At 40.4% G+C, this 24552-nt stretch overlaps 2 protein-coding genes across 4 annotated transcripts in view; one reads left to right on the forward strand and one right to left on the reverse strand.

The window, feature by feature from the left end:
- The window catches only part of ergic1 (endoplasmic reticulum-golgi intermediate compartment 1), an 18648-nt gene extending 14417 nt beyond the window's left edge, over nt 1–4231 (forward strand). For all 3 annotated transcript variants that reach the window (XM_035669114.1, XM_035669111.1, XM_035669112.1), the window contains exons 6-10: nt 23–127; nt 229–289; nt 563–663; nt 1384–1506; nt 2844–4231. In XM_035669114.1, coding sequence (XP_035525007.1) covers nt 23–127; nt 229–289; nt 563–663; nt 1384–1506; nt 2844–2951 — 498 coding nt within the window. In that variant the 3' untranslated portion in view covers nt 2952–4231. The remainder of the gene's footprint in view (nt 1–22; nt 128–228; nt 290–562; nt 664–1383; nt 1507–2843) is intronic.
- An 867-nt stretch (nt 4232–5098) lies between these two features.
- The window catches only part of flt4 (fms related receptor tyrosine kinase 4), a 26225-nt gene continuing 6771 nt past the window's right edge, over nt 5099–24552 (reverse strand). Inside the window, exons 7-29 of the mRNA XM_035669902.1 lie at nt 24018–24135; nt 23686–23870; nt 22728–22893; nt 19712–19847; nt 19048–19156; nt 17792–18151; nt 17122–17268; nt 16119–16250; nt 15500–15606; nt 14524–14659; nt 13923–14027; nt 13721–13834; nt 13004–13092; nt 12655–12814; nt 12184–12278; nt 10286–10408; nt 9973–10084; nt 9592–9691; nt 9246–9351; nt 9033–9157; nt 7134–7254; nt 6855–6940; nt 5099–5721 (exon numbers count right to left, since the gene is read on the reverse strand). Coding sequence (XP_035525795.1) covers nt 5502–5721; nt 6855–6940; nt 7134–7254; nt 9033–9157; nt 9246–9351; nt 9592–9691; nt 9973–10084; nt 10286–10408; nt 12184–12278; nt 12655–12814; nt 13004–13092; nt 13721–13834; nt 13923–14027; nt 14524–14659; nt 15500–15606; nt 16119–16250; nt 17122–17268; nt 17792–18151; nt 19048–19156; nt 19712–19847; nt 22728–22893; nt 23686–23870; nt 24018–24135 — 3152 coding nt within the window. The 3' untranslated portion in view covers nt 5099–5501. The remainder of the gene's footprint in view (nt 5722–6854; nt 6941–7133; nt 7255–9032; nt 9158–9245; nt 9352–9591; nt 9692–9972; nt 10085–10285; nt 10409–12183; nt 12279–12654; nt 12815–13003; nt 13093–13720; nt 13835–13922; nt 14028–14523; nt 14660–15499; nt 15607–16118; nt 16251–17121; nt 17269–17791; nt 18152–19047; nt 19157–19711; nt 19848–22727; nt 22894–23685; nt 23871–24017; nt 24136–24552) is intronic.

Genomic DNA, 24552 nt, shown 5'->3' on the forward strand with positions numbered 1-24552 from the left:
GTGTGTGTGTGTGTGTCTTCAGGTACCAGGAAACTTCCATGTGTCGACACACAGTGCTACAGCGCAGCCCCAAAGCCCTGACATGACCCACAGCATTCACAAGCTGGCATTTGGAGAAAAGCTCAAGGTCTGGACACTCAGACATAGTCAGAAAAAAATATGGACATAGGTCACAATCTACAGTAGCAAGGCTAAACACAGATCCCCTTTCTCTCTTTTGTCACACAGGTACAAAATGTAAAAGGAGCCTTCAATGCATTAGGGGGAGCTGACAGGCTGTCATCTAATCGTACGTATGCACACTACACACACACACACACACTCATCATAACACCATGTGACATTAAAGTAAGCCTGCTTGCTGACATAGAATGATGCAATGAAATGAGACACCTAGTGGACGGCTATTTCATCCAAACTGAGTGGAAACTTGATTCACACAGCTGACGCTGCACCTCAAATGGAAGAAGTCCAGCCAGATGCGTCATTAAGAAAACTTTATCCATTTTTGGACACTGAAGACCAATTTTTTTTTATTGAAGTAATTTTGTTTCTCTTGCAGCTCTGGCTTCACATGACTACATACTGAAAATTGTTCCAACGGTGTATGAAGACCTGTCAGGCAAACAGAGGTTCTCCTACCAGTACACGGTAGCCAACAAGGTGCTGCCCATTTTTCTTTCTTTCTTTCTTACCAATTCGATCATACATCAATGTCATATGTTGTTTTTGCACTTGTCATGGAAGCAGCGTGACCATCCCAACATATGGCCGGAGCAGGTATCACGTGTTAACTTGTGCACTCACCTGGAAGTGAAAGCTCGCCCTTAGTGACTGGAAACGCTCACTCGATGTCAACAAATCATAAACACACTTCCAAGAACTGTGTTGACTGACAGCTGTGTTTTGGAGTTTGGAGTAATAACAGTGCAGGTCGGCTGTGGAGGAGGATGAAGCCCTGTGTGAAATATTCCAAAATCTCATTGCCAAAGCATAAATAAAGGTCCAGCTGAAGCACGCATCAGTGCTTGGATCTTTTATTTATTTTTTCATGTTAAATGTATTAATAAGGCCATCACATAACAATAACTCACACATTGTAGCCTCCTCCCGCTTACTTCATCAGTTTCATTCAGCCAAGATTCATTTTTAATGACTCATTTATGACTTTTAAGTGACTTTATCCGAAACCAATTCTGTAATGACTCATAAACATCATTTCCACCACTAGAGACAAGAATGAAATAATAGATTGCTCTAAATTGATTTCTAAACATAACGGGATTACCTCTGTGAGTGTTGATTGAATCAATTTCTCTCACCGGGCGCAGCTCCAAGACACGTAGAAATTGGTGACACGCTCTCTATTTCCATCCCACACAGGAATACGTCGCTTACAGCCACACGGGCAGAATCATCCCGGCAATCTGGTTCCGATACGACCTCAGCCCAATCACAGTCAAGTACACAGAGAAGAGGCAACCCTTCTACCGCTTCATCACAACAGTAAGTGATAATTGCTTTGCAAGAACAAAGTCTGAATATAATAAATACATCAATTTATTTTAATTCAAGGTCAGGACAGTGTGCATTGTGATTTTAGGTTTTAAACAACAATAAAGCTGCAATAGTTTTTTTGGCTGCTTTGAGGCAGTGGAACATTATTATCACCCTTTAAGTTTATATGATGGAGTACCAGTAGTATTAATTTGGAATTTGATGTTTCCATCCAACCTGACGGATATAAGTCCTTTATTCACTCTTAGCTCTGCTTTGGTCTCTAGCAAACTCCTGTGGGAACACAGAACCACTTTAAAGCTGCACTAATCTCATCAACCATGTTTTCAATAGCAGGCAGCTGTTTTTAGTAAAAAAAAAAAAAGCTCTGATAAATCCACTGTACGCTCCCTGCCTAGCACTGAACAGCAGACAACATTAGAGACTACCTGGTGAACATAGTGGAGCATTTAACTGCTAAAGAGCCAGATATTTACCTCAGGAGTTGGTGGAGACTAAAAACACAACTAAAAGGCTAAAGAACTAAAAATGACAATTGAACTTGAACAAATGAAAAAAAAAGACTCCCAAGTAAATTATTTTGCTGCAACATGTCTACTAACAACTCTATAAGCAAATAATGTATGTCTGACAAAACTATGTTGGGACTACTACTGTTGTTTTTCATTTCTCAACTATATTTTATGATTTTAGTTTTTTAGTTGAGTTATTTTTCTTTAGTCTTGGTTTGACATTATGGTAAATATGTTTATTTGCTGATAAAATATTGATTGATATTGATCTTTAACTGTATGTTAAATTTGAAGCTCTAGCTCTGTCCACCTACCACTATTTAAAATGTTATATTTTGTTAGTTTAACCTGTAGTAAAAATATCAGGTTTTCTTTTCCTTTCTGAATTCCTTTTACCCTTCTCTGCCTTTACTCCCCACCTGACTTGTCAGTTGAGGAATTTTTGGCTAAGCCCGTACCACATCATCAGGAAAGTTTCCTGCTGACTGATAATGCGGTCAGGATTAAATTGGCTGCCTGGCTGATGAGCTACACCGTTATTTGTCTTTTGTGTTGTTTAGGTTCATCATGGCTTAAGGCATGGGTAGGATATGACTTGCGTATAGTGTTATTATGACTCATGGCTCAAGATTGTGAGTCAAGCTGCAGCAGGGGCTCTTTGCTGGATTCCAGCACATTCTGAGGTGTCAGTGTAATGTATTGTTATGATTTAACCTGATTAAACACAGCTGATATTGAGCCATTTATAACCAGAGGAAAATATCAAAAGCTTTTTAAATAGCGGGACTGACAGAGTGACTTTTTCTTCTATAGATCTGTGCCATTGTTGGCGGGACGTTCACAGTGGCGGGAATCATCGACTCCTGTATATTCACCGCTTCAGAGGCCTGGAAGAAGATCCAGATAGGGAAAATGTCATGAGGACTGCTCCCCACCCCTCCTCGCATCTTATTTATAAGTGCAGAGTTGCTAGCCTGTTAGCTAAATCCAACCCTTGCTCAAACCAACTTCCTTTTGGAGATTGTATCACCGCGACCAGTGAAGTGGCTCCGGCACTCGATCTAACTACCAGGCTACACGGCTGCGTCTCAGTTACTTAAAGTCCTCTCAGGCTCCGTCTGCTCTGGTGACGTGTGGACGCGGACTATCACATGTCCGCTTCCTCCGTCTTCAGTGTCAGGAGAGGAGAGGGGAGGAGGATGGAAGCTCTTTTGTTACCGTGTGGATGAAGTACTGTGTGTCAGGGTTCAACTAGTATTGGTATTTGAAGGCTGCACCTGATTTATTTAGAATGAAGTAAAAAACAAAAAAAACAAATAGCTCACATTTGTGCTGATATTCAATTTTTGGAAATTTGGTGCTAGCATCAAGTGACACGAATCTCCACATATATTCAATCATAGAAAAATTTCAATTTATAGCTGGATTTAAGTGCCAAAGGGAATGATCATTTGAAGGAATTGTTCTGGTTTATAAGCCCGTGCTGCGTGGTGTAGACTGGACTGCACTCTAAAGTGTTTTGTTTAATTCACACATTCAGTAATATTACATTTTGAATCATTTTTTCAGCCCATCTATTTTATCTCCAGTATTCAAACTGTGTGCCTTTAGGTTTACTGTTCCACCATACAGAATTACCATCAGCTCTCATTTGTTTGTCAGTTTCAGTGGCTGCCACTAAAACCAGTGTTTTCCCACCTTCTTCTCATGCATGTTACAACTTACAGTATCTGTGTAGATTCACTTTTTTAGAGATTCTTTTCAATACAGGGGTCATTGTTCTCTTTTCAGTCCATTTATACTAAATAAAAAACACTTTGAGTTTTTCCATTCCATTTCACTTATTGCAAAGAATGTAGTGAATGTTTTTTCTAAGAGATACATTGATTTAGTACAATTTTTATACATGGTACATGGCTTTGTTTACTTATTGTGTTTCATGAAGTTGTAAATTGTAAAGAAGACTAGGTTTTGTAAGGAGAGAACTTGTAGGCCAAGATGTTTTTCCTCTTTGGTCCTTTTCTTTTCTACTGTTGTATAAAAGACCTCCTCTGATCAAGGACAGTGATAATCACTAGCCAACAGAACTGGTCTTTCAACTGTAAAGGTCATCCATTTCCTGTTCCGTCTCAAATTACTCTGTAATGCTATGTGTTCCTCAAGTAAAGGTACCATAGAAATCCCTGTTGTACTCTCCATGTCTTTAGATTTCCATTCATTGTACCTGTTGTACTAACTTTTATTTTGGTATTAAATCCTCAATTTAGGATAGATTTGCTTTACAGATCCATAAAGGAGTATTCACCTACTAGACTGAGATTTAACAAAGAAGGATTTTATATTTTTGGCCTAAAAAGGTGCAAGAAATTGGTTGGTTTCATAATAATATCTACAGCAGTCAAGTAATAAAGTCCAGGTTATATTGGCAAAGTAATAAAGTAGCGAGCTCCTGGTTCAAATGATCAAAACTGTCAGCTTAAGCTCTTTTACACTTGAAACTGAATTAATCCAGGTGCCCATATCAACAATTATTCATAGAAACTGAAAATGGAACCTTTGCAGCTCTGACTAACATCAACTAAGCTCCAGTGGCTGTAATTGTGTGTGTGTGTGTGTGTGTGTAAAGTGGACTTTGCACCCAAAATGCTACTCATTTCCCTCAGCTGGCAGCCAGAGTCAACATCCTGCAGGTTGTCATTTGTGATGTAAGCATGTAAGAGGGTGTTAAGCTGTCACAGCTGTCATCATGCTTACGTCCACCTCTGATAAGAGGTGTTCAGAGTGACTCACTCTTTTATTCGCCCTACATCCCTCTGTTTACCTCCGTCACTTATTCCTTGTTCACGGTGTCGTGTATCTAAGCGTCTCCACCTCCACTAAATGACACAGATCCACAAATATCTGCTTGTTTCGTTGATTGGTCCATTATGGGGTTCATCATGGCTCTAGCTCGCTGTGGACCTGTAATTTATCACAGCCTGACAATTGGATATTTGCACTTAAACCATATACTTCACTGGAATAATGACTGGCTCCGGCTTCATATTAATCATAGAGAGAAGAGCAAGAAGAAGATAAATTTCTTTATTTCTTCCCATATGCGTCATAATTTGTACAAATAAAGGAAGAATACTCTGTATATATAAAAGATAAAAATATAAATGTGTGAATAGAAAATACTTAGGGTTTGTTTTTGTCATAATGCTGCCACCCAGTGGCTTAATTGAGGAACTAAGGGCACATATAGCTATACAGCTCAGTCCATGTGTTGAGGCATCAGCCTGAGTGGAGAGGAGAGGAAGGATTTTGAGATGAGTAGAGGTCAGCTCTGTTCATAAGGATCTATAGCCTGATCTTTACTAATAAATGACTGGTTACATGTCAATACTGGGATGTTACTAAAGCCTACACACCTCCCTGTCCACTTATGTTTAACCCTCTCTGTTCTCGGGGGCTGCATCTCTGGTAAGATTACACATTGGAGGAGGCCAGGCAGGGGGCATCAGGTGATGAGAAGAAGTCGCAGAAGCCCTCCTCGGACAGGTGTCCGTACTCGTTGTTGTAGAAGGTCTGTCCTGAAAGCTGGCTGAAGAAGTTGGGACGGTGCCTGGAGCTGCTGGCGCCACTGCTTCGACCCAGGGAACCATGGGAGGCTGTCAAAGGCTCTGTGCTGCTGCTGCTGCTTATACGACTGGGGACAGAACGAAACAAAACATCTCTCTGCATTACTGTCAAGTATTAGGACAGACTATTAGATGTATAGTACATTAAATTAGGATTCACGGAGATGTGTCTATGGTATGAGTTTGAGTAACTTTGCTAAAGCCCAGTTGTTCCATGAAATTATTGATCCTCTTGTAAAAATTAAGCTACATATTTGAGACTCATTTTTAAAGATTTATGTCTTCAGTAGGAACCAAGGTGGTGCCAAAGGTGCCACAGAAGCTAGAAAGAAGGATTTTTTTTTTATAACAACAAGAATATAGAATATTGCTTATCCTTTAAGTGAAAGACAAAAAGTTCTTCTAAATCTACAGGGACCTCTATATGTTAACAGTTTGCCAGTTCCAGATCTTTGTTTCTTAAATGCTGTTATATCCAATTTTAACATGCATACACCTAACTTTGCTTTTTTTTGCTCTCTCTTTTCTATACATATTTTGGTTAAATTGACCACAAGGTTCTTGATTTTGTCCTTATTATGTATTGTATATAAATGTTTTAGTTTGTTTTTTTTCCATCTCCTTTAATGGTTGTTGATTAATTCCCCATGCTCATTTATGGTAAGTATATCACATAATGTCACATTACCTTAAACATTTAAAAAAAAATGTTTACAGACTTTTGTAGAACAAAGGAAGAAAAATGGGGCAGAGGTAGGTTATTAAATCTCTGACCGGCTGCTTCCAGTTCTGAGCATACATGTGATAATCATGTGATCAACTTAAAGGTTCCTCTTTGTCTTCGTTGTTCGTCTTCTTCTGTACTTGCAATAACCTCTTTTTGTTTGTAATTGAGCTATTTAGAGCTTTTTTTTTTAAAAGAAATTCTTAAAATGACTCATACTGTTGCTTACTCCTTCTTACCCATGCATAAATCGAGACTCTGCTGATGCTTATTTCCTTTCTGCTGTAGTTTCACTGCACATAAGGCTGTGAGTGACTACATTCTTCCGAGCAAGAGAGTGTGACTGTTTTCTCATATTGACTCTGAAACATCTATAACAGCAGCTTTTATTAATATATATGAAAGGCCTCGCTTTAAGCCAGCGCTCAATGTGTTGTTTCAGACAGTAATATGGATCATAACTTTTGTATGATTAACCTTTTCGAGACGGCACCCCTGTGCTTGTGCTCAATTCTCTCAAATTCTTCGGAGGCCAGGACCATCCCGCTGTCTGTCTGGTTGTCCTGGGAAGAGACACAGTTGGACATCATGTTAATTAAGTGCCTTTTGTTGACCCCTCTGCTATGTCTGTCTCCAAATGCAGAAACTATTTTTGTTATTATCTGAGGAGAGAATTCCCAAAGTGGAAAAGCCATTTGTAAAATGTCACCAGCCGGTTCACATTATCGAGAACTGATGAGGAGATAAAGCGCTTACTTGAGGAGCTTTCTGTGGGTGCATCTCCAGGGGCAACTCTTCAAACGTCTTCACTCTGGGCTGGCATATTTTGGAGGGTCCCACAAACACACAGCCAGCAAAGGGCACACAGTTATAATACCTGGTCAAGAAGTGTTGAAATGAATAACAGATTAATACATGAGAGCCAGCATGGAGAAATAATAGAAACAATAAAAAATCCAGAGCAGATGGACAAAATATGTCCATTCAGTGAAAAAACTTCATTTATTTTTAAATAATTTATCTTATGAATAGGGTGGACATCAGGCTGTAAGCTGTGTGACAGTCAGTGGAATTGATGATAAATAGAGTCGTGTACATTTTATCAGCCTTTTCATCTTGTTTAATTTGATTAATTAACACATAGAGCCTAGAGGCTGAAACTATTCAGTACACAAGATAAAGCAAACATCACAGCAATGTCTGGAAATACAGACATGATAATACATCTGGGTAATAAAATCCATGAATAAAACATCTTATCACCAACTAAATTATTTTGAGCCTCCCTGTGAGGGTTTGTGACCTCTAGTTTAATAATCACTCTATAAGAACAATCTGTCTTTTTATTCTAAATAACTATTAATTACTGCTTGATACTGGATAGTGTTATAAACTCCAGGAAATCTGGGGTCTTGTGTACAGTAATACCAATGGGCTTAGGGCCTCGTGAAAGAACCACTCATACAACAGATGTATTCTTAACTGGCACATACAAGAGAGAAACTTTGCAAGTGGTCCAGATCGGTCATATGAGTCGTGTACTTTTCTCTACAGAAAAACTCGACTGACTAAATAATGCCTTACTCTGAATCTGAAGATAAAGGAAGATACCAGAATCCACGAAAATAAATGTTCACCATAACATCATCATATTCGTCATGGTGCTCTGATGACAGATCATTGGTAGCTGTAATATTTTGTAATTGTTTCCAGTTCACTGACTGTGGACTGTCACTATATATATTATGTTTTTGTCTGCTGATTTTTGACAGCAGGACCTGAAGCTCTGCGATGTAATTTATTTCTTTTTACTCTCTGGTAACATTCTTCAGTTATGCTAATTATGAAATATCCTAAACATACACCACCTTGTGAACAGGTGGGATTCATTAGGAGAGTTTGATAAATCGGACTTGAAACACTGTACGAGCCAATCTCACAGAAAAAAATGATTTAGGATAAGAACAAATGTTCATGCATGAAGCCCAGTGTGAGGAAGAAAGGGGTCGGATAAGATTTTTGTTTATCCCTGTATGTGCAGGTGGAGGTCGCTATTAAAGGATAATTCAGGTGATATTCTATATATTTTGTTATTGTCAACAAATCCCATAAAAAGACCAAAAAGCTACAGTGTTGTCTCTCAATACTTCACAAATTTTTTGCCTGCTGTCACTGGTTTGTACTAAAGATATACATCCTAAATAAGTGGTCATAGATGTACTGTATACTTTCATCTTTAAAACAGAAAAAAGCAATGTCATTTTAAGAAAGCTTTACTCCAAAAGGAATGAATAGTGCATTTGCTTTGCACTATTTTCAGCTGTGGGTTTTTCTTGCACTAGTGAGTATTTACAGCATTAGGGTGGTGTATAAGAGATTGACTCAAAATAAACTACTGTGTGTGTTCATGGTAATTAAGAAACATGTCGCCCAGAGCAACAGTGTGATGTGTTTATGGAAGAGAGGAATGAGATACACCAGGTTTTAGATACACAGACAATACTTGTGGTTGGTTGTGGTCTATTCATGGGATTGTTGACAACAAGAAAAATATCACCGGATGAAACGCTTTAAAAATTGAATGTTTTTCCTGATGTGAGTTTTCCAGGTCCAAGTTCATTCCCTTTCATGGGATCTTGAAGCACACTTTAGTACCTGGTGGGCAGGGTGTTGCAGGCCACTCTCAGTTCCTCCTCAGATGGAGGCCGTGATGAGGCCTGTGAGAAACCATCATCTTCTGAGCTCTGCGAGTGGTTCAGAGGGACGTAGTCCTTCCCGTCCTGAGGGGAATTGAAATTGAAATTGAAACGCTTTACAAACTAAAAGCATCACTTTCTAGAATGAATGTCTCTCCGGCAGTGAACTTACAGGTAGGCTGTTGTCTTGGAGCAGGTCTCCCAGGATCTGCACCAGGGCTGGGAACGGCGGCCTCTCTTTGGGCTCACCATGCCAGCAGGCCAGCATGATGCCATATCTACCAGCAGAGGGCAGCCACGTCACAACAAAGAAGGCCTTGAACTACAACTTTGCTCCTTTATCCTCTTTTAATTTTAAAAAGTTAGTTAAAATGATGATGTTTATAAGCCGGTTGCGGTTAGGATTGACTCGATCGAATAAAGACATTTTAGGGATGTAAATCTTATTTGACAGTGAAAGATTGTTTTCTTTAAAAGGTAGATGAGTAAGAAAAAAATAAATCAAAGTGTGAACTTACATTTCGGGGGAGGCAGTCTCTGGTGCTCTCATCCTGACGCCATCTTTCAATCGTTTGCAGAAATCTTCATCAATCTGTACTCCTGGGTACGGAGACGCACCTGAGGGTGTACAAAAGGAGGACGAGACATTGATTAACATGTCAAGCTATTGAGTGTTATTGAGTGTTTGGATAACAACAATGAAGATTTAGTCCTCCTCTATAAGAAAAATAAATTCACAGCTGTTGTTGGCAGGAACGGAGATCGATCACCACTTTTAAAAAACAGCTACTATACGCTTCTGGAGTAGATTGTATTGAAACTCTGTTCCCTCCTTTTGATTTTTACACAAATGTGTCTTCATAAAAGATGAAATAAGTGTGCTGTGATTTCATCTTTACCCAGTGAAAAGATTTCCCAGAGGAGAACTCCAAAAGACCACACGTCACTCTGGCTGGTGTACACTTTGTCGAAGATGCTCTCTGGAGCCATCCACTTCAAAGGCAGACGAGCCTGGGAGAACATTTAAACACCAGACAAATATTAAAAGATAATCACATTAACAGAAAATGATACCTGCCTTTAAATTTAATCATTATGTGGGTGATTAAAAAACAGAAAAAAAGGAACTTAATGTTTCCCCACAGTAAATAAAGATGGATTATAAACCTGGAAGCTTAACTCTAAAGCGTAGTGAGTGTGAGGATGGCGTACATTGCCTTTCCGGACGTAGTCGGGGTCTTTGTATATGTCTCTGGCCAGGCCAAAGTCACAGATCTTCACGATGTTGTTCTCTGACAGGAGAATGTTGCGGGCTGCCAGGTCTCTGTGGATACACTGCGAATACACACACGACCACACATACATCATAACACTGCGGACAGGTGTGTGTGTGTCCGTGTGTGTTTTTATGAGTGTTTGCATGCGTCGTTTCCACCTTGTTTTCTCTGATGAGTGCATAACAGATACTATATGATATACAGTAAATTAATCGCCATTTTAATTATCTGTTGCCTCCAAATCTGTGTGTTTGTGAGTGTGAGTGTGTCTCTATGCCAGTTTGTAACTGGGACTGGAGTATGTCTCAGCCAGTTCTGCTGAGTCACTGCAGGAGATCCAACATCATTCACAAAGCTGTCAGGTAAACGTGCCCACAGGGTAACGGCTGGTTTTGAGGAGTAATTTAAAGACAGACAGTCTGCAGTCAGATTGTTGATATTTTATAAGTTAGCGCTGCTTTGTTGTCACCATATTAATTGCATTACTCCGATTGCCACTGGATTCATTTGTGAGATAGACTGTGGCTGTAGGTGAGTGTTTTGGAAAAATAATAACAATAATGAACTTTTAAAAGCATATTTTGATTGCGGGTGATTTAATAAGAATCAAATAAGCTCACCAAGACAATCCTATAACAGCAGGAGCAGATCTAGAGAAATATTCATGGGTGGCATGGAAACTGGGACAGAAATATATGCTAATTTAATCACATATATACATTACAGTGTAAATTGTAATTGAATTTAATAGTAATATCTTAAAGTGGCATTAGAAATCAAATGTTTTATTTCTAAATCTTAATTTTTCCAAATACATTCTTTTTTATTGAACTTAAGCCCATCACTCAGTTTAAAATGGGGCCACATCATTAAATTCATTTCCATCTTTTAACATGTTGTTTTTTAAATGAATCTAAATGAATGACACATTTGACACCAAATGACATTTGACACCAAAAGCTGCCCCCCCTGTAGATCCACTCCTTTATAACAGTGAAGATGACAGTTTACACATGTCTTCACTACTTGGACAAAGAGTTTTACAGAGCTGATGAACTTGAAATGATGATTTCAAATCTGTGAGAATTATTCCTCAAACCAATAATGTGCTCCCTGATCTACTTTAGTTTGACACTTTATTACATCTGCATTAAGTAATCACCAAATTAAATTGTGGATGACTGATTTCATTGCCATCAACAGATTGCCCATAGAGTAAGTGCTCACTTAAAAATTGATTAGCTAATTGTTTTACTTTTTAATTGAATTATTTTTTTAAAATTTGAATCTAATTTAATGTGAATTTATTGTTCATACTGTCTTTATAGTTAGCATACAAAAAAATAAATGCACTTTATCATTTTGGACTAATAGCAAACAATGTATTTAATGCAGCAAAGGCATGAAACTATGACTTTGTATGCCACTGTCTTTGTTTTTCCAAAAGTTTCCCAAGATCTCCATCAGTCATCTACAATTTGTTTTGCAGCTGTGAGCAGCTTGTCAACGTCCTTGGTGCATGGCATTGTGGGGCAGTAGTGCCCAACATCAACATAATAAAATGTTTAACAAGGATCTAATATGCATATTCACTTTTTTGGAATATATTTAATTTAGTCACTTTTCCAGAATAAACACACTACATACTCCCAACCTGTTAAGAATTAGTCTGCAGTCTGGAATCATGGCACAGCTCTGGTTTATGGTTGTTAATTAACGAGAACAATGAAAATCTGAATGATCAGGCAACAACCTACTGCCTCTGAGATCGACCTCTGGTAACAATTCACCACAGCTCATTCACTAATTGTCTGTGTGATGCTGACAATTAACCTTTCTGGAGGCCAGGAACTCCATCCCACGAGCCACCTGGAAACTGTAGCAAATTAAATCTTCTATCGTCAGAGGAGTTTTCCACAAGTCCTCCACTGGAGAGAGATGATGAGGGAGGACAAGGCAGTCATGGAAAGAAAAAGAAGGAGAAATTAATTAATTGCAATGAGACAATGAGCCTCATGCAGCAACATTCTCTTCAATTTATCTTGTATTTTTTGTGGAGAGAAAAAAATAAAAGAAGTCATCTCCCGATGCGCCAAACGTTCTTAAACATTAAAATCTGCTTTTACCCAGGTGTACTGAATGTTAAATCCCACTTGATCATGAATTGGAGGGGTGTGGCCAATTGTTTATTAGCATACAACACCCCCTGAACACTATTAAAGGGCAGGTGTAGTTTTTATATTGCTCCCTGCATGATGCTCAATTAGTTAATTCATTTACTTGTGTGAATGAAAACAGACTCACTTTTCTCCACGGGGGGTTTCTGATCTGGCGTGTTAGATGATGGACTCTGAGGACTGGTGAGCTGGGAGGAGGATGGAGAAGGAGGGTGTCGAGCTCTTTGATCCATTTGACCCGCCTCAATCATCCGTCTCACCTGGCTCTGAGTTTTAGGAGACCGATCCTGAGTTTGGGGAAACAATTCATCTCCAGAATCAATATCAAAAAAAGAGTTACAAAATATATGTGTCAAAAGAAAAAGGAAACAAACCACAGAGCAAAGCAACTCTTTCTGAGGATTAAGATTATCACAGCAGAACAAACAAATATAAAACAGTAGAAAGAGCTGCAGATTCTGTAGTGTTTTAGATACCCTGTACGGGAGGAAGAACTCTCTCTTGGCTCGTAGGAAGTTGGACAGATTCCCATACTTGCAGTATTCCACTACCACCATCAGTGGACCTGGTGATACAGACAGTTTTCACTTAACAGTGTTTTTTTCTCTCATTAAAGCAATTTCTGCCTCTCATTTATCAGCTAATTCTTTCACAACCATATTCAAAATAGTGAGAGCTGCCATACTATAACCATTTCCTGCCTGAGGTTAGCTGCAAGACCAAAGTGCTGCTTTTCTTAAGGGGTAAACAGGGCAAAACATTTTCAGATGTCTGACCCGCAAACATCTGCTCTTTAGGTCAAATTGATGTATGGACATAAAATTAGGGGTGTCGAAGAAAAACAGAGGCAGCTGTTTGGCTTTCTCATTCGGGTTTTGCTTTTAAAATTGTTGTGTGCTGCAGAGGGGGTAGACAAAATAATGTAAAAGGAATTCCACTCAACAGGACAAACAGCAGGAAAAGAGGTTTTCTAAAACACTAAGATTGTACTTAAATTTGAATTTAATTTGCCACAGGAGACATATATATCTTTCAAATCAAAAACAATACAGTAGTCATTTTTCATGAGGTGTTACTCACACTATTTAGTTTACACCGAGTACATTGGAAGTTATACATCATATCTATGTTAACCTCTACCAACACTCATCTACAATACATATAAAATGTAACACAAACAAATATGTGCTCACCGTTTGGTTTGGTGCAGGCTCCTAAGAGGTTCACTACATTCAGATGGTTACCAATGTGAATCAGTATCTTTAACTCTGACATCAAGGCCTTATGCTCACTGGCTGTGGCTCCATCTGAAACACACAAACACATCTTATTGTTTATTGCATGTGTGTCTCCTATATGCACATCTACCAAGTCATATGTATGTGTGTATCTCACCCTTCAGCATCTTGACAGCCACTGTGTCCAAACTGTTGCTCTTGCTGATGCCGTAGATTGATGCCTCAATTACTTTTCCAAATGCCCCGTGGCCTAAAACCTTTCCTATGTCAGGAAGAAAGAACAGAATATGAAAAGCGACAGAATATTCATGCTCATTGATCTCTGCAGGCTTGGTTTTAGTCTCACTGGAATACACAAACAGTTGTGATTGGGAGCAGTTGCAAAATACAAATGCATCTGGTATCCAAATAGACAAGAGGGAGGAATTAGAATCTCAATTGCAGCATTTGGAAACAACATGTTGCCATAAGTTGCTCTCGTGGAACAGATGCTTTTCCTCAGGGCGTTTTTAAAAAGCTGTGCTGGGAATGAGCACATATTTAACATTAGCACTTTACTTGGCAGCACTTTGCCCGGCTGGCTGCGATCCAAACTCCTGCCATTAAGGATTCTGGAAATGGAAAAGTAATTCAGTTTCATCCATCTATTCTCTCTCATCCCCGCCTATATATTTCCTCACATAACCCCCCTCTCTCCCATTCACTCATTTATGCCACCATCCATCCATCCTTTGCTCCCACCCTTCCCGATGGCTCACCCAATCGGAGTCTGTCTCTGGAGATCTCCCACTGCGAGGAGTCGTAGGGCAAGTATTCACACTGCTCATCCAGAGGCACCTCCCCCGGGTCCATGATGATTGACAGATAGCCTGTCTTTATGTCTGCAGGGTTAACCTGAAGTTCAGAGAGAGTTTATGGAAGATGAGGAGGTGTTGGGCTAAACAGGGGTATATATATCAAAAATGCCACAATGGTACAGTTACCATATTTAGGATGATAAAACCCAATTTATCACATTAGATGAGTCAATAGTGTATTGTCACCTGCAGACTAGGAAATGGGTCTTCTCTAAAATAACCTGTGCACATCATTACCACAATAACAGGAGTCTCACTGACTATGTACATTCAACAGTGTATGCCCTTAAAAGCATATTTGGGATGCTGTAAAATAATGTGCACAGTTATAGATATTAACATACTGCTAATATCCAGTAAGCTACTTCCTGTAATCACTGGGGCATTTTTGAAAACTGTCAGAAAACCAGCTTGGACTCTCAGTTCATTAAACTGTCTGCTGCTTTTAAAGAGTTACAGATAGTGAGTGGAGCTGGTGTGATGTGACTGGCTATTAGGCCAATATTGGATGTCACCTAGGTTTCTCAATCGTTTTTTTAGTCCATCTCCACATTAAGCTGTCTCTAAATTACATTGTTGATAATAGCACCACACTGTGAGGCGATCTAATGTGCGACCAAATGAGGAAAAATAAAAAGCAATTTGAGCCTCATTACTTGTTAGTCCCTAATAGCAGTAAAAGACTAATTGGACTCACTCCCAGCAGATATCAGTAACTCTCTCAGAGGGGTGAATTACAAACTCTCTTAAAGATCAAAACGGTTGTGCTCAAACGCCAGCAGACATGTTGTGAGTCAGAGGTCAAAGTGTCTTTGTCACAGTCCATCAGTTTCTCTCACAAACACACAGACACATAGTGAAAAGCGCGCCCTCTGACCCGCTTCACATTGCAGAAGATGAGGATAAGCAAGGCCCAGAAGAAAACAGCGATGACCCCAGTCCCGATCAGGATTACAATCTCCACATTGGCTCTGTCACTTGAACCTTAACAGAAAGAAAGAAAGTCACAGATGTTTTGAACACTGAAGAAACCACTTACCCTCACAGTTCTTTATTTAATCTGTCTTTGATTACATTACTCTTTGCCTACTGGAGGGGGCGCTGTATTACAAACTATCGGTCCCGGCTTGCAAGCTCCTGTTCAATCTTTAAGTTACATCAATGTACTCAGTCCAGCCATTCATCATGAGCCCCCTTCCAGCAAACCCATTAAATTATGCATTCTGAATACAAAATGTCCCAGCAGTCAATGATTATATTTTGGAGGGCTGTACATAACAAAAGCACAAAAACTCAAGCTGCACCCAAACATAAAGGTGAAATACTAAAACCCAGACCTGTACATTTTGTGTGTGAAGATTTGAGCTTCGAGGGCAGCTGTGATTTCAGACCTGAGTGCACTCGAAAAAAGCACGTCAGCGGTGGTAGGTCAGCAGTCACTGTGGTTGTATGCAACAGTGAGTCAGTTTCTGTGTGAGTGTGTGTGACTGTCTTACCGATGACCCTGACAGCGGCTGAGGAGTGGACACAACCTCGCTGGTTGCAGGCGGTGCAGGTGTAAAGCCCGGCGTCCTCCTCTCTAACACGCTGAATACTCAGTGTGCGGTTTGAATCCTGCAGCTGGACCCCTGCAAGGAGGCACGGGATGATTAGTGACACACACACACACACACACACACACAATGCCGTGCTTCATCACTTCTCACCTCAATCAGCAACATTTTCAACAGCATTTCTTGAATTCATGTCACACCTCTGGAATTCAAACTATAGTATTGATTCATAATCCCACCGCCCTCTGGGGCTAGCCACATGTCCCAGCAGCCCCTCCGAGTGAACCCATAGCATCAGCTGTCACTCAGACCCATACTGGCTATTCCTTCCTTCCCCTCCCACCTCTCATCTCCTTCAGATGTTAAGAAGAGACGCACGCTGAGAAACCTAATGAGCCATGTCTATGTGCCCGCAGGGTTTTATATGTGTGGGTATGTATGTGTGTGTGTGTGTGTATGTGTGTGTGTGTGTGTGGGTGTATTCTTGTTATTGGTTCTGTTTGACACATTTATTCAATAGTATGAATGTGTAGGCGGACTGGTGGGTGGTTGTGCATCTCTGTGTGTGTGTGTGTGTGTGTGCCCATGATGGCTTTTAATAGCTTGAATACCATTTATCATGAAAAAAAGAAAAAAGAAAACCTGCCAACATCTGCCAAAAGTTGTTGTTGTCTGAGTAAATATTAACAAAGCTTATTGTTTCTGCTCTTTTATCTAATGTGAAGCCAGAATGTAACAGATCCTGCTGGAAACTCACATGGACAGAATAATCTCATAGGAAGATACAGCACCTGCAAAATTAAAACCCTGAGGGGCAAATTTTATGAGTAAGTGTGTGAGTTGCGTTAACTGTGTGCACGTGTGTGTGTGGCTGCTGGGTGGGCGGGTTGGGCAGCTGCACTGCTGTGTAAACGCGTGCATCACCTGTGTAGGTGTATTCATGCACCTGACATTTGGTGGAGAGGCTGGTTGTCTTTGAACCAGGAGAGGCGGGGCAGAGGTCTGCCCTCCACGTCGCATTCCATCCGCAGAGACTCGGTCACATTCACAGTCTGGTTGGTGAGGCTGCGCTTGTACCGAGGCGGCTCCAGGGCTGCGGAGAGAGGGAAAGGCCAAAAGACGGGGGGAGAGCAGGAGAAGAAAAAGAAAATCAACACTACGAACTGTATGCACTCATGTGAACAGTGCCATATCGTCTCAAGGACTGCAAATGCACATACTATTTACGGCATGGTCTTATAAAAAAAAGGGCAAAAGTCAAAAATTCCCATTAAAATGTACACGTATCCTCCAGGCACTGATGCAAGGTTACAGCACACAACTTGTATTAGCCCTGCAGCGTCTCAGCTCTGTTTGCTATATATTGATGCTGTGCAAACAACAGGTACTCTCTCCATTATGTGTTGATGTGGGTATCGGACTGCGTGGGTACCCTTTTGTGAGTGTGTATATTTTAAAGCCTGCAGCATCTCAGCACCATCCCCACTGTGACCGGTGTGTTTCCACTGCCAAGAATTGAGCTTTTCTCTATAATTAGCTGTGGTTAGAGTGACTACTCTCTATACCGGGCGATGTGGGCATGTCTGTCTGAAGCTTTCATCTCTTTTATCTCTCACCTTTGACAGAGATATATCTGAACAGGCACTGTTTCTCCCCGCTCCGCCTGCTCTGAGCCTCACACACATAATGACCCTCATCCTGCAGCTGAATGGAGGGAATGGTGAAGTCCAGGACCCAGCTGTTGGAGGGCTCCTGGAAGGAAAGCTGGCCGTCGAGGGTGTCTGCGTAGAGGTGCACGCTCCTGCAGTCCAGCTCCTGGGGCTTGCCCTGCACGTCCTGCAGGGCCTGGGGGTCGAGCCGATACCACTGCAGCTGCTCGTAGGTGTAATTGTCAGCACTGCAGCACATAGACACTTTCTCCTGCTCCAGGGGATTCTCTGAGGGCTGGACATCCACACTGAAGCCCTCAGGGATGGCTTTGAAGATACAGAGAAGGGCAGGTAGGGTGGTTAGGTAACCTAACAAGATAGAACTTGTGCACTGAAAAGTCATGAAAATGATTGCTTAAAAGATTGGTTCACCCAAATTCCACTGTTTCATTAGGAATATGTTTTCTGCATGGACAGATTATGAGCCAGTTGGGCTCATGGGGGCACATTTACATATTTTTCTATTGTTTTAATGGCTGAAACAATTTTGGTCATAGAGGGAGGCTGTCTAAATTCTCTCCAAACCTTCCTGCCCCACAGTACAAAACATGATTGAAAAATTTTAAAGAAAACCTGTGATGATTTGGGTTATACTGTCCTCAAGCAGAGCTTTTCAGCTGTCAAACATATTTTAATTGATTTACTAATTCGTATATTCAGGCTTAATGTAACCTTAGTGTGCACTGTGCAGCTGTATTAGGGAAAAATTAATAAAGGCATACAAAAATCAATATCAGATCAGACTCAGATACTCAGTATTAAAGGATCAGGATTACAAAACATCAGGACTTACCTAATTCTAACTGACTTTTCCATTAAAGACCCTCACAGCAGTCATTTCAAACTGAGGTTTCTGTTTAGGGCCCCCTAACCTGGGCTTGAACCCAGGAGGACTGTTCAAGAATCCATCCATGTAACCGGTAGGAAATAATGCTGCTGCTGAAATTTTTTAATGTCTTTTTCCAATGCTAATTGCTGAACACAATTTCTATTCCTCAATTGTTATTCAGTAAAGGCACAGAGACTGAAATTTCTAAGCCTCAACAAATAAAACTAAAATGATCTGCATGGCTACACACCACTAGACTTTTCGGGGAATTATTCTGTTTTTTTTTTGCCCTTATTTGTGAAATGCAGGGTGAAATCTAACCTGACATACTTACTGGTTACATAGAAGTAGATCAGCCACTCATCTTTGCCGGCTTTGTTTTCAGCAGAACACTTGTACATGACGGAAACACTGGCGTTGCGAATCTGAAGCCTGCTCACTATCTGTGAGGTGAAAAGAGGTGGGTGAGACTTTAATTCATCAGGAGGAGACACGCAAATCTTAAAAGGAGGCACAGTCTGCCGTCATGTAATTCTTTGTGAGCTGACACAAACCGGATTTTGTGCTGACAGGCCAACACGAAGCAAAACTCGCTCAGGATTTTTTTCCACATGCATGTTTCTGTGAGCCCAAAGGAAAATTTCCTCTCATGTTTGGGGTTTATAAAATTTGAAAGGCATGTGTATGTGCGCATGTGTGTCTGTATGTGTTTATAGCCATTCCTCACAGGAAGTCTGCAGAGGAAGACTGTTCTAAATATTTCTACTGTGGAAATGGCTCTTGATTTACAAATTTTGTTATGCAGAATTTGGGACGCTTACATAAAAAACATCACAGTTCATGGATAAGTCCACTTACATAAATGTCTTCTTTTCTGGATTACGTCCTAATCATATTCTGTCATTATTTAAAAGAAATTGCCATCCTACAATTATATTTTAATATTATTCATTTTCTTATTCATGAATAAGTAAGCTTTTACGTAGAATGGCAGTCACCTTTTGCCGGCCATCCACCACTTCAACTGACATTTCAATAGCCTCGATTTCATTCACAGTGTTTTCCGAGTTAATGTCCTGCCAGTTCTGACAGTCTGCGATCCTGTCACTCCGGCCCTTCCTGTCTCGCCGGACCCTGGAGAGAAACACAGACACATTCATGACATCTTCCCTCATTGACATGCATAGCAGAAGGTGGGCAGTGGGGGAGAATTCAGAAGCACATCAAACCAGACATCCTGAGGTTTTATGTTTTTTTTTGTTTTTTTTATCCCACACACTGGATTGCATTTCAGATTCGAACACCAGCTCACATCCAAAAGCAGAGGCAATTATACTAGTGGCCTGGCAACTAATAGAAACACTATGGTATCAATTTCTATTATGAAGATCCATAGTGTGAACATCATAGCAGAACTAATGAAACATGAAATGGAATTTTGTTCTGCAATTTCTCCTAAAGGCACAACCCAAATAGTCTACATTAGTAGAAGGTAATTAGGGTCTGTTTCATTGTACTGTCTCCATAGTACACACAGTATAGCAGTATAGACACTTACTTACAAAGTCATACTTATTATATATGCATACCGCACATATCAGTTATTTGAGAAATAAACATTTATAAATGAAAGAACCTGTTTTGAGTGACCTCTGGTTCATTAGTATAAGATGCTATTGCCAATATTAGCTGATGTTCACACACATGCTTGTTTTCATCACTTGGGAAAACTGTGCATCGATTTAAATTTAATCCTCAGAAACTTTCCCTAACCATAACCACTAGCAGCTAACTTTGAGGTTATGTCCTTTGAGTTTGAGTTCTTTAACTGCACACAAATCACACTGTAAGTTGTTTTTTTAATGAAGATGCTGATATTTTATAACCATTCAGGAGCAAATATGGGGAGTTATGTAGGTGGAAAAAACAAGCAAGAGTTTGCTGATGCTATCATACTGACCTCTATTTCACTAATATTCAACTCAGATCTTTTTTCATTAGTTGTTTCCCCCCATCGTTAATGACCAAGAGAAACTGTGGAGTGGGAGGGCGTGAACTTTTTTTGGCTTCTCAAGGGGGGCATGCCAGAAGATCCTTAACATAATAAAATTATGCTTCCTAAACATCAGCATGTAAAAATTGTGAGCATGTTAGCATGCTGACATGAGTATTTAGCTCAAAGCACTAATGGCCAAATACAGCCTCACAATGCCGCTTGGCTTTAGAGTCTTAGTCTTGTTAGATGAATCTTTCTCCACCCTAATTACATCCTTGTGGAGAAGGGTTTAGACTGCATACCATTTGGACATATTTACTGAAAAGTTTGTGATATTTTGTAATTGCATACTCAAAACCCTTACAGTGTTCATTAGTGACAAATCTTAGGTGGGTTGGATTCTTCTGGGGACCAATACCATGCCTAACCCAAACCTTTACTCTAATAATAACCTTACCCTTCATTTTAAAGGAACAGTTCAACATTTTGGAAAATACACTTATTTCCTTTTTTTTACCTATTAGATGAGAAAATATCACTTTCATATCAAGATATAATGTGTTCATTTGTGAGCCTTAGAGGTGCTGGAAGGCTGATTTTGTAACCTAAGGATAGAGCCAGGCTAGCTGTTTCTCCTTATTGCTAGTCTGTATGTAAGTTAAGCTAAGTAACCGTCTCCTTCGTCTTGCCGTAGCTTTATATTTAGTAAACATATGATACTGATCTACTCATTTCTCACCGAGTAACAGTAACAGTGCCCCCATTTTGACAGTGTGAGCATATATTTGTCCATGCAATGTGACTAATACACACATTGTCGTCATGATGTGAGACTATCCATTCTTATGAAAGTAATTTCTCAAACTTCTCATAGAACTTTTTCCCAAAACAACTGAGTTGAAGGACACTTCAGCAGGAAGGTGGGTTGAATCCACATTGTGCTATCACAGTACACAGACTGCTGTAACCCAAGACAGATGTATTTGTCGTGCACCATATGTTTGACCATCAGATTAAAAAAAGGAAATTCAATTCTTATATATCAGAAAAAGGTCAACACAGCCATGCCTCAGTCAGCGCCCATGAAATGTCACTTAAGAGAGAACCTGAACAGGACAGCTGGAGCTAAAGTTGAGCCAAACCTGTGCGTTTCAGAGTGTATTGCCTATAAGAACAGGCTGGGCGCCTTGTGTCTGCACTCATGTTGAATGCTCATATGGAAAGGTCAAGAGAACAGCAACAACTTCACAAATTAAGCCTTTGAGGAAGATGGAGGCAGGTTAATATTAGAAAGATATTCAGCATAAGGGGCTACAACACCGGGGCTTGAAGGAAATAACTGGAATCTACTGTAAATTGCTTTCCAGAGAATCCATTCGAATGTGTTGTGGGATTCAGCAGAGATGGAAAAGAACCCAGGGTGATGTAAGGCAATAAGTGTGTGTTTATGTGTGCATTTAAGTATGTGCGTGTTTGATTTATAGCATCTTGATGGGCTCAAACACACTTAGGTGGTTTATGTGCATTTCAGACGGGTGAGCGGGTGAGTTTGTGTGTGTGTGTGTGTGTGTATGTGTTTGCCTACGACCTATGTCAGAAAGTGAGACTGCTGTGTGAGTGCTGAACCATGTCGGATCAGGCGCAGAGTAACAGGCGCATTATTACTGTGTGGGGGAGGAACACCGTTGGACACTGAACAGACCCACTTTCCTTTCGTCTTCTCTTTCCTCTATTTACCGTTCCTCCACCTTCCTCTTTATCTCCGCTCCTTTCTTCCACCTCCACGTCTCTTTCTTCATCATCTCCTCCCTCTACTCTGAGCCAGTGGATAATTTCACACTGACCTCCTCTTCCCATTTGGTCCTGACATTAAGCTTCATGCACTGCATCCCACTCCTGTTCTCTTCTCTGTTCTGCTAGATCAAACTTTGTCTGCTCCCACACTGGTTACACAGTTATCCCAAAAACAATCTGTCCTGTGTGTGAGTATGTGTATCTGGAAGAGAGGTTTTCCTTACAGTCTGCTCCGAGTGTTGTTGAGGACACACGGTCCCCAGGCTCTCCACTGCCAGCTGACGGTGGGAGCGGGAAGACCATAGGCGGTGCATGTTAGAGTCTGGCTGCTGCCACTGGGGTAAGGACTGGATGGATCTGCCACTTCTTTCTCATGAATCTGTGGGGGAACTAGGGAGGAAGAGATTCAGTAGTTGGCGGTCAGTCACAGGGCAAACACAAATAGAGAGACAATCACCTTCATACTCCTCATACACAGCTATGAGATATCTAGATTCTCCTAGCAATCTGGTTTAAAGGTCTTTGGACTTATAGGGGAAACTAAAACATGACTAGAACAACTAGGTCACTAGAAAACAAAGAGGAAAACACATTTAGGATAAAATAAAGAGAACACACAGGCACATAAAGAATGAAGTGTAAGAATCAAAATGTATTTAGGTGTGACTTCCACAACTTTAGGTAGCTTCCTAGCTAATTAATAAGTTATGATACCTTCATGAACTAATTTGTTTTCTTTACATTTCCATGCCCCACATCTCTGTGATTCAATCCAACACCATCACCCTTTTGTGCATCTTTTGTTGACTGACGCATCATGTCAGCATTTATTTATTTTTGGGCTTTTATTGCCTTTAATTAATAGTGACAGCCGAAGGGTGACAGGAAAAGAGGGAGACAGAAGGGATGACTCGGTTGGATTGGGCCACCGCAGCAAGGACTCAGCCTTAGTATATAGGGCGCCAACTCTACCTGGTGAGCTACCCGGGCGCCCCGTGTCAGCATTTATTTTAAGTTTGGCATCATTATACTTCCATACACTCTATGTTCCTTACTTGGAAAACTAGTAAACTTCAAGAGTTTTTTAGCAGGAACATTAACTGTTGCACATCTACTGCTTTATACTCATCTGTCGTGATGTCCACTGAGAATACTCAGGCCAACAGACTACAGACTAGTTACCATTTACGACAAGCGTGATGTTGAGCTTCTTCTCCAGCGCAGCGGCACTGTTTTTCAGCACCACCATGTAGAGCCCAGAATCCTCCTGACAAACATCCTTAATCTCCAAAGCGTGGTTCAGGTGCATCCTCATCCTTTTCATCTTGAACTCTGGCCGCTGGTTTATCAGCTTTCCATCTTTATACCTGGACACAACACATACATAAAAGCACAGGTCCAGTTAAGATGCTCTGCCCCTAAATTAATCTGTAAATCTCAGATGTCTGAAGCTAATTATGCTTTTGGAAATTGCCCACTACTTTTAATGAATACACCAGGGAGTCTCGTCTTACCATTGTGTTTCAGGTGCAGGGAAGGCAGACACATTTACTTGTAATTTGAACGACTTCTGGCCAGCAGTTACCTCCACCACTGGTCCACTTCTGTAGTTAAGGTTGATAAATGGCTTTTCTGGAAAAAGAGACAATCACTTATTTACTTAAAGTAGTTATTCCTTCAAGTCTGAGTCTGAGTCAAAGCTTTAAAAATTCTCCACCAAAAATCTTCTGAGTATCAAACACTCAACGAAAACACAACACAACCTGTAGCCTTAAAAGGTGACTCTAAAACGTTTCTCAAAGATGGCTCCTTTGTAGAGGATGATAGCTGTAAATCAGCTTAGATTCACAACAGTTCACAATTGCTAAATAAACAGGGAGCGGGTTTCTAGAGTTTTTCTTGCTGTCACCACTGGAATCAGAAACACTCTTCAGGCCTACCGCACTAAATATTAGATATTTGTTATATTTTATAGTTACTGACCACTGCAGACAGTAGCTCGTCTATTGGCTCGGACCACACAGGCCAGCCTTCACTCCCCACGTACAT

The sequence above is a fragment of the Morone saxatilis genome, unplaced genomic scaffold, assembly GCF_004916995.1.
Source record: "Morone saxatilis isolate NCDOM2014 unplaced genomic scaffold, NCSU_SB_2.0 Contig22, whole genome shotgun sequence".
NCBI lineage: Eukaryota > Metazoa > Chordata > Actinopteri > Moronidae > Morone > Morone saxatilis.